This window comes from Limulus polyphemus, unplaced genomic scaffold, assembly GCF_000517525.1.
Source record: "Limulus polyphemus unplaced genomic scaffold, Limulus_polyphemus-2.1.2 Scaffold4190, whole genome shotgun sequence".
In the NCBI taxonomy this organism is placed as follows: domain Eukaryota; kingdom Metazoa; phylum Arthropoda; class Merostomata; order Xiphosura; family Limulidae; genus Limulus; species Limulus polyphemus.
In genome coordinates this window covers 61,066-72,077 of record NW_013669800.1, presented here as the reverse complement: position 1 = coordinate 72,077, position 11,012 = coordinate 61,066, and the positions used below count along the sequence as shown (strand labels likewise).

General features: G+C 32.5%; 1 protein-coding gene across 1 annotated transcript in view; it reads right to left on the bottom strand.

Annotated features, from left to right (window-relative positions):
* Positions 1-11,012, bottom strand: part of LOC106470735 (rootletin-like) — an 88,773-nt gene that overhangs the window by 19,803 nt on the left and 57,958 nt on the right. The window contains exons 14-15 of the mRNA XM_022399370.1: positions 8,429-8,560; positions 1,685-1,864 (exon numbers count right to left, since the gene is read on the bottom strand). Coding sequence (XP_022255078.1) covers positions 1,685-1,864; positions 8,429-8,560 — 312 coding nt within the window. The remainder of the gene's footprint in view (positions 1-1,684; positions 1,865-8,428; positions 8,561-11,012) is intronic.

Below are 11,012 nucleotides of genomic sequence, written 5' to 3'. Positions count from 1 at the left end.
CTTATAAACCCCAATAACAAGGGAAGGAGGAAACACTAAATAATGACCCAAAGGCTCATCCCTGATAAGGGTAGGGGTAGAACCATAGGAAACAGGAGATAAGGACAGAACATGACATACCTAATTAATCAATTACACTAAATGGGAAAGAGGACAGGAAAGTCCCACAAAACCACGTGTGAGAGGCATATTCAGGAGGGGAAAAAATGTTGTCCAAATCCACTTCTTCCCAATTGCTAAAACCCTGCATAGGAATGATAGGACAATCATCTGTCTGTTATGATTGTTGCATGAAAATGGTCAACTCCCAGTGGACCAAAACCATCACTTCATGGGCCAAGAATCATGGTTCTGACCCGGTGGATGTGGTTGGTAAATCCACTGTAGCAGTAACAGCACTTGGAGTTGTGACCACCTGAAACTGTGAGTGCATAACTTTCAAAATTGAAAAAGGAGAGAAGATAAATAAACAATTTGTAACACTCCACAAAAGAGAATGAAAATGATACATAAAAATGGAACTGATGGAGAAAAATTAATAAAGTAAAAACTTGTGGATAAGTTAATCAAACCGTAAGCAAAAACATGTAGCTCACAGTACTGTGTTGAATTATATAATGCATGAGTTGCTCGTGAACATACTTCTTAAATAATTATTGTTTTTCATTATCTTACCCAATCTAACGTAATAAGTTTCTAATTCTTACATTTTAGTTATTTTTATAATAATAAGTAAAGAATGCACAAGAAAAATAGTACATACCTGCATCCTTGTTTTCTTCCTGTTGACTGTCAAAGAAATTTAAGCCTAACCATTCAATTTTAAAATGTTGCATGGGTTTTACTTTTTAAAGTATGAGACAAGTGAGTGAATATGTCATAGAAGCAACCTGGGTACAAATGACATACGTTATTTTTCCAGACTGAGATCCTTCTTTATTATTTTGAGTACTGTTGCTGGGTGGGGGGTGATGAGATGTGAGTGGTTTCTGCACTGAACTTTAATGTTTATCAATTTTCACCCGTTTCAAGATGCTGCATTTTGTTTACCATGACTTGAGTATGAGTTGTTACTGGTCTATTTTTGGATAGTCTTGGTTCCCCAAGTTGATCCATATTCCTTTCTATTGGAAACTATTAAGTACAAGGTATATCCCCATATTGGAAATTATAAATCCCTGATCTTAATACATCTTTATGATCTGAGTGTATGAATATTTTGTGTTGGAGAAGTCTGTGGCATACCCTTCTCAAAAATTATCAGTTTTTGGTGGCATCATATTACCTATAAAATGCCAAACAATGTCAAAATGTAGTTTGTGATATATATACCGTTAAACCATGAATTTATATCAGCTGTGGTTGTCAAGTGACTTGCTGATTTGCATATTCCAAAATCGTATTACTATAGCGTCCACAACCCTCCGTATGCTCACATTACATTGTTGGTAATTGGTATCATCTATGGCAACTCTTAGAAATACAATATTTGATCTTAAATTGTCTAATCTATTAGTTGTCCTAAGACTAATTTTGTAATTGGTTGAAAATGCCATAGTTTAAGGTAAGTAGAAGTTTTTCATTAGTAACTGTTTTTTTCTTATTAGACATTCTTGCCAGAGACATATTTCTTGGTGATGCTTACTTCTTCCTTAATGAGTCTTTTTTTCATTCTGACACTTACCTCATGCTCAAGGCTTAACACTTTCTGTTTATGACTCCTTTCTCGGCTTTCCAATAAGGTTTCAGCTTTTTTTTTGGCAATCTTAAAGTTTTCCATTTCCAAGCTTTCTTCTTGTTTCTGTTGAACACCAAGCTCTATCAGTCGTTGAGAGTGTCTTTGTTCAAGTTGAGCTAAATGGGTCTAAATGGATTTTTTTCAAAGAGCTTAAAAATATATTTATTACATTCTGTTCTTTCTAATATTGACTTTAATTTACTGTAGTAATCTATAATGAACAGTAAATTACAAGTATAATAATTTTTGAGACTGCTCTATCTTAAAAATTTCTTTCATGGCTGAACTATGCATATTAAAAATTAAAATGACTTATCTAAGTATATGAAAAATAGAATTAATTTACATTACTTTTAACTGAAAAAAAAGGGCAATAACAAATTCGCTAACCTTGTAATTCAGTCCTATCATCAGATCAAATAATTACACAGGCCTGTGATAGTTTTATTGACTTCAAATTTTAAAATGTTCTACAATAATTCCTGTGTGTTGAATCTGAAAATGATATCCATTTTTCTCCATCACGTACAGATTTTTCACAAAGAGTCATGATGCAATACATAAAAGAAACATTTTTTTCTCTCATATAAGGAATTTTTACAAGACGGGAAGAAAAAAAACTTATTTAGATCATATTATTATTTCATTTACCACAATGAAAATTTTTTATTATTATGTTTGTTAACAAAAATCCAAACAAACTGAAGAAAAGGGAAGAACATTGATGTCAAACAAATATGCGTCCTCATTCATGCTGAAATATTATTTTTGAAATCTGCGTAGTGGAATTATGAACAATCCATTATTAAAACCAATACAACTTTTATGAAGTTTAAATTTGCAGGCCTGTGTTATTAATGAGATCCAAGAAGTTGAATAGTTTATGAAAACATTTCTACTGATTTATTACATACTTTCTTAGTTTATTACCAGCTTTTTTCAGTTAGAGATAAAAATCAGACACACACAAATCTACTTAAAGTTCCATAACAGCCAATACATAATAGCTCTTAATAACATTTCTCTAAGTAAATCAAATAGTCTTTCCTTGGGACAGTCCAGATTGTTGTCTCAATAGTTTGAAATGTCACAATACCTCAAGTCATTTATTTGTTAATGTAAACAACATTCATTATGCTGGAAATGTGAGTGAGAGAGTTTACAAAGTAAAATCAAGAGCATCCTTTTACGTTTTTTAAATAAAATGCTTTGTTCCAAAATGAAACAACTGCATTCAGTCTTTCTTCCTTTTGTTTGAGTCTGACTTATCCATACAGTTTCTTAGAACAGGGCTCCCAGTTCTATGATAAAATCCCCTGACTACTCCATTACCTTAAATTATTGTTTCCTCAACAAAATGCAACATTAAATATCTTTTAACATCCTACCATCACTTCTTATAGCCATCCTTTCTTCCAATATAAGTTATTAGTCTTACCTATCCTACACTCTCCGATATACCACAGTGATGATTTAAATATATATATATTTATAAATGTACAAATTATACATATCATAAATATTGTATATAACATGTCTGGTATCTGAAAACGACCACAGCTGGTATATAAATGTATAAACCAATCATTCTGTAAAATATTCCTGATCACTGGGTAAAATATTACATTTCTCTGGTCATATTTCAATTTTCCTAACTTTTCCTTGAACTGACATTTTCTTTCTCCTTGGATTTGCCTTGACTGCTGAAGAACCTCCCATGATATTAGAACCTGATCTGCTAGTTCAGTCTTACCCAAGACCATATCAGTGCAAGTAACTCACTTATTTTACAATGTTATAGTTATCATTAAAATAAGTTATTTTTCACTATTATTATTATTATTTCAATACTGATTAATTAACTCCAGTTCTATTTGTAACTGAAACTTGTTCAAACCAGAAGATGGTTAAGAATGAGAGAGACCATCCAGTTTCATGAGAATGTTTCCACACAATAAAACAGATCATGAGCTAAAATAAAACCCAAACTATGTCCAAACTTGAAAACAGCTATGCTGTACACAGTATTTGACAGAAGTTTCATACATGTACTCAAAGAAAAATAACATACCACTCTTCTGCCAATCTAGAAAAACAGATAAATAAAAAGCCTGGAGATTATTCACAGATTCTAGTTTCCACCATTGGTTACTAACTTATTTTAACACTTTGTACTGGTCCAAGGACATGTATTTTCTTGATTTTAATGTGACATACACATGTTGAAAAATAGTCACTTATGTTGTGACCAATATGGAAAGAATGATATATTCAGATAAAGAGAAACACACAGGAAAAGAAACCATAACAATACAAAACAAAAAATTTAAATCTCTCCTTCCTTAAGACCATTTAGGAAGGGTATTACTCTCATTCATCCAGAGGTAGCCCTGTTATCATAGAATCTTGCAAATATAGAGGAATAAACCTCCAAAAACAATCTCGGTCCTCCTGAGTGGGGATTAGCATGTGTTGCCTGAGAATAGTGTCACAGTCCCTTCCTTCAACTTTGCCTGCATTTACCAGACTGTTTAGACAAGATGAACACATAACAGCACAGGATGATGCAATTGGCAACATCATTTCTAGATTCAAGTAGCTCACATTCCTTACCAAGTTATAAGTTCAAGTATACTTCTAAATAATTTTCACAACAACAGCTTTGAAGAACTGCCTGCATTCAAGTCTAAAGCCTAGCAAGCCTTTATCACTAATTTTTGAAGTCATCTTTAAATCATTAAGGACTTTGTTTGTAACAAAATCAGTATCAATTTTGGAAAGTTCCTATAAAATCTTCTTGTCTGTCAAATCCAGGCTTGAAACATGTTGTGGTCCAGTTATGTCTTCCAGTCATTCCGAAGTGACAACTCTTTCCAACAAACCCTTGACAAGACCAAAGAGATCTGAAGCTAAAAAAGGCAACATTGGTTTAATATCATGGAATTTTTTAAGAGAAGGTTGGATCTCTCTAGCAAATAAGAGGAAAACTGTGGTTACGGGATGAAGAGATGGAAGTTAACAGTTTCATGAATACTGTTGCATGACTTTAATTTTAGTGGGTCCTTTTGCACACCCATATGTTTTAAGATGAGGTAGCAGGGACAAGTACTTTTCAACAATGCTGATGTTCTCCAGACATCAGTGCTTACACAACTTTGGTGGAAGGACAAATTATCCAGCCTCATTTTTGAAGTCATCAGCTTTTGGTGAAGAATCTTTGAAAATATAGTAGAAATTTGTCAGTTTCCTCAAATTTTCAGTCAGTTATTTTACAACCATCTCTAAAAGCATTGTGAATTGTGTGTAAACTACAAGATCTGACTTGAAACAGGTGTTTTTTTGGATTGAGTTTATTAGCTTTAGTTAATAATGTTTCAGGTAAATTTCCAATCAACATTGAGATCATCCATGTATATCTGCAATTAATTCTTAGAACAAGTTCTGTGATGACAGAGAACAGCTTGTCAAACAGATTTAGTATGCATAATTATAACTTTGCTATTATTGTTTCAATATCTGATGTTTGTTTTAATAGGATTCCTAGAATTTCACAAAGAATTTCTTGCTACAAGCAAATAGATTTAAGCATAGCATGAGTAAAATTGCCTTTAGAATAATATTGTGTGTGATAACCTATGTTTGGTTTGGCAGCACTGGATGACCAGTCCATTATTAAGTCTTATGTATTTTTGGAAAATTTTCACTAATCACGTCTTAATGCAGCAATGCAAACACAGGCAGATAGATTTATAAACTTACTGTCTATATAACATGACATGTGTACTGCACATATACTAGTGCACAAAAACCTGATTTTTCCAAAAATGAAGATCCTGGTATATTTTTGATACATCATAAACTTATGGATTTTTGTTAGTTATGCTGTAGACCTAATAAAAGATTACATAAACATTTTTTTGGTGTGATTTATAACATCTCATATAACTTCAACAAACACTGGATGAAGATTGATCACTTTCTTTCAATAACTGGCATAAGCATATACGAGTATAATATGTAACATCAGCGCCAATTAGACCTAGGCCTAACAAATGGTGACAATCACATGCAAGCAGTGATATATAAAGATTTAATGAAAAAGGTACAATTTATATTAGGTTTATATCTGAACAAAGACTTCAAGTCCAAGTAAAATTTCTTCATGTTTGTTACTTAGAAATATATATATATATATAGACTAAAGGAAAATTGGCTGATTTCATTGAAAATAAGTTGCACTAATAGACTTCTATATCTAATGTTGAATACATTTTCTGTTTAATCTTTGCAGAGTTAACATTAGATCTAACTGTTACATGTATATTTCAATCTACTTATTATACCACATGCGTAAACAATTAGGCCTAGGTCTAGCATTAGCCAATTAGGCCTTAAGCACTAAATGTTAGGCCTATATCTATCTGTGCAGACTTCATTAGGCACCTATAGTCATATCGATTTAACAGTTTTTACGATATTATAATGTAGATCCAGATCTAAAGATTAGATCTAGTTAACATATAAGGCTTAGGTACTAACATTGGAAATGTTAGCTTCTAATATTAATTGTATTAGTGTTTGATTCATAAGAATGATTTATGATCTAGTCTACATATATGTGCCTAGAAGCCCTATAGAATATAACCCTATGACTACTGGTGCACTCTTTAAATTCCTTTCTGTGTATGTCACAAAATGTTATTGAGTTACATTCAAAATTTAATTGAAGCAATTTATTATCAATGTACTTTAATGAACATGTCATTATCAAGTATGTTATAATTCAAAGTTTTATATCATCAAAGTTATTATTCTTTTATTTCAAAAGAAACCTCTGAAACAAACAGTAAAACTTCAGTTTATTGTCACATAATGTATGTGAAGTTGAAACATCTTAGATTTGTTTGCTTATGTTTCTGTTCAGGTTTGTCTCAGTACCTCTATGACAGTCTAGATGAGCTTCTACAAGTACTAGCTCGAAGTCTAAACATCAGTTTCATTTTACAAAGACTAAGTCATTCCAAGAATTTGCTTTTTTCTGATAGGTGCCACACTTACATTCCAAAATAATCTGTTGCTAAGCAACAGTCTTTTCTAGATTTAAATGGCATTCTTATAACCAAGAGAAAGAGCAGGCTTCTCATTTAATTTCTCCAAGCTAGAAGGAAACATGGGCCAAAACTTACTTTTGAAACGATAAGCTAACTGCTGCTTGTCCATTGTCAAGATCGGTTTACTTAGCACTTGACAATTTTGTCTTCCCTTATAGATATTAGTTTGATAGACAGTTAAATTGCATTTAGGTTTTTTTGTTAATTATATTTTATTTGTATTTTAAAATTCATATCTGAAAGGTTTAATACTTTTTACAAAACATACAAAACACTGTCTTACTCTACAAGGCTTAAATTACCAGGCACGTTGAAAAAGAGTTAGCCATTCATACCATTCTAACTCATGTGGGTACCCATTGATGTGTGTTGACATAAATAATAAATGGTAAATAATAGGAAAGGAAAACAAAACATTAAAATTAAACTATTAGTGAAAAGGTAATGATATTAAATTATGCATATGGTCCAAAGAAAATATTTTAAGACTATTCTACGAAGGAAAATACATATTTCTATTTCTTAAGTTTAAACGTTTCATTGCACTGTACGTTGATAAGAATAACTAGAGTTAGTGATATAGTAGAGAAAATGGAAAATAAATTATAAACATTGACCTTAAAAAAAATTTTATATTCATTTAGGAGTTTCTAGATATTATGAAAATGAAATGTGAAAGTTGTAAGATAATGCAGGTGAATTATTCAGAGTCTGGGTGCAAATAACTACATTAAATAATGAATTTTTTATTTGAAATTGTAGAAAAAAATCAAAATTTAATATTTTATTTTTTCTAGAACTACATACTTTTAGGAAGATTGTTGTAAAATTTCAAACATTTCAACCATTAATTTTATTTTTTGAAATGAAATATGACAATAGTGACATTAGGTCCCCACAATGTAGGGACTTAGTAGTCATAGGCATAATATATTTTGCAAAATTATTACCTCTTAATTACAATTATTAGTATTTTTATTATTTTATAGCCAAACTTGGAATGTTTAACATAGTATTTACAAAACAACAACAGCTACTTATACCATGATATCAACAGATTGGTTAAAAAATGGTGATCATGTTCTTGTGCAACATTTCAGATGATAATGTGCATGTCCATACACTGCACAACAGTCCATTCGATTTATAACTGATGTTTTCAAACTGTTTATCTTTCTTTAAACTTCATTAAAATTGTTGGGTCAACTTATCTAAATTTCAAAACTTTTCAGAATATTTCCAGGCATGGATATGACATTGAAAAACTGAAAAACTTTTGAAGGACTTCTAGGACCGTGGGAATTCTGGTCAATAGAATTTTTATCAAAAGATTGAATAGTGCTCAACATGTGCAGAGATTACACCTAACTAAAAGAAGTTTTATTAAATTGTGAACAATCTTCTACAGTTCATTAAAAGCAATTTACAAAATAGTGTATAAAATTCTACAGTTGACATAGCTATACCTATACAAAATTTTATGGACTAATCTACACAATTAAATTTTATATTTAACTAGCCATAATATAGTATTACTTTGTACTACAAGACGTAACACATCTGGTGCAAGAATTTGTACCTGAAGGGTCTGGACTTTCTTCTGCAGGTCAAGGTTTTCTTTTTCTAAATAATTTAGTGATCGATTCAGAGCTTTTTGTTCCTGTGCTGATCGTGATGCAAACTCTTCCGTTCTTAGTCTTTCTCTTTCAATCTGCTCAAATTAACAAATATATAGTTTCCTTAGACAATATTAGGTAATTATTTAGGCTGTACAAAAGGAAAAATACCACCCATGTTCACTTATTAACTTGGATAATACACTGGTGTATCTTACCTGACACAAGTAAAAGTTGCTTTAAGACATTCAATGAATATTCAGAATTATAAAATGTGTTGTAGCTAGATGAAGAGTAGAGGACAAAGCTGTATCCTTTAATGAATAAGAATTTGAAAAGTTTTTGACAGACACTTATTGAGAGATGGTTAGTGCTATCACTGACTTTTAATACAAGGCTTAAACCTACATATGCTAACACAGCATACATAATTAATATCACAGAATTTCTTAGATTTTTTAAATTTCCTGGCAAAAAATATTTAAAAGTTAACTCGTCAGTTGAGAATTATACTTATCTTCTTGTTGATGCCAAGAAATAGGTATTTTATATGTCTCTTCCTTCATTTAATGCATGCCATTTGCAGTCAATAATCTTATGCAAATTACATTTTGTGAGAGAAGGTAACATGTGTAATCATATGTCTCATGCCCTCTTTTCACAAAATCTCTAAGCCAATCACCTTCTGTTATGTACAATTGCATCTTCATTACATCTACTTGCACTTAAATAAACAACATGGTCACACTTTGGTAAAAATACAAAACCATAACTTTATTACAATCTTCAGTTCCACTGAAATGGGGTAGAACCAGAGGAAGCAAGGAGAAGCCTGTTACTTGTAAAGAAGAAAAAATAATTTTTTCTATAAATAAGCTAACACAAGGACAACGTGAAAATCCTAGAACCACATGCTGGTTCTTGTTGAAATTCTAGGATCAAATCATTAGGGAAAACACAGTCTGTCAAGCATATAAAACACTTAATTGCATAACAACATACCTGATATGACACACTAGTTGAAGAAGTATCTTATATACAAAGATAAAACCTCAAAGTTATTGGAAATACCACTCACAAGCTATGGAGTAAACAGTACTACCAAACTCTATCTTTGAGACTGGAAATACAATAACGACTACTCAGAAGTTAAACAGCTGAAGTAGAGGTACAAGACACTATAGTATGCAACTCCTTCAGTCACTTTGACTTCAGCTTGATGACACCTGGTTAGTTCAACCTCTCTTTTAACACTTACCAGAAATTGGCCTTTGTTGTTCCCAAAAAAAAAAGCCTGGAGTAAAACCCTGAAGAAGGTTGGCTGACAGGCTCAATCAATCTCTGTGATAGAAGGGTCTGCGCAGCCTCAGACAGATGCAGACTGGTAGCAGGATCCCGAGTTAATGGGAAGAAAATTGATACAGGAGACAAAGATGGTGGGGAAAGGAAATGGATGAAAAGTCTTTCTGAGAAAACTGGGATCACCCAAGAACCAGTTGTGAATACCCACCACAGGGGAAGAATATTGGCCAAATATGCCCCCACTGGACAGGAAAAGACCTGACAATCACTGGAACTGGCTATGATGAACTTGATGTCGAGACACACACAGTAAAATTTTGAATCCCTAGTGGGAGGAGCTGGATTTGGAGCATCTCCAAACAGAAACCAATAGAGAAAAGGAGCCATCTGTAAGTCATGAAGGTAGATGAACCTGTGATGAAACAGCATCCTTCCCAAGAAGATCCCAACAGTAATAAAATTATGTTTGAGAAGGGATAGGGCTGAAGAGGAAAATCGTGCCAATATGGAGATAAGGAGGGAAAAGATATCCCCCCAACCCCCTCAGGGGATTGGCGGAATGCCTCAGAAAGGAGGTGTATGTTGTACAAGTACCATAGGAGAGCTATAAGAGTTAGATGAAAGTGAGAAACTGTGTGTAGAAGAAATGGATAGAATTTTCAGGGACACAAACCTCTGAATTCATCGTAAACTGTGAAGAAGTTGAAAAATCAATAAACAAAGTTATAGTGGCACACTACTACTGAAAACTAAGTGTAGTAAATGAATAAATCAAGTAAATCACTACATTACAAAATAAATAAAAAAATTAAATGAACACATGAAGAGTGTACAATTGAAAAATGTCTGCACTCAATCACTGCCTAACAGGAAGTGATAGTTTGGTAGAATTAAATAGAGAGAGTCACATGCATCAGGAGTGTGTGTCACACTCCTCTAGGTGGAGGGTTGTCACATGATGATAGACATGCAAGACACAGTTGAACATGGGGTATGTGGGAGTTCAAGCTTTGTGGTATGTTAAAAACATTTTGCATATAGAGGGCAGTACTATTCATGTGAGAGTAGGTAATGTACCATAGAGGAATCACCTTTACTACTGAACAGCTAAGTTGTTTTTCAGTCATGTGAGAGTAGGTAATGTACCATAGAGGAATCACCTTTACTACTGAACAGCTAAGTTGCTTTTCAGCTATGTGAGAGTAGGTAATGTACCATAGAGGAATCACCTTTACTACTGAACAG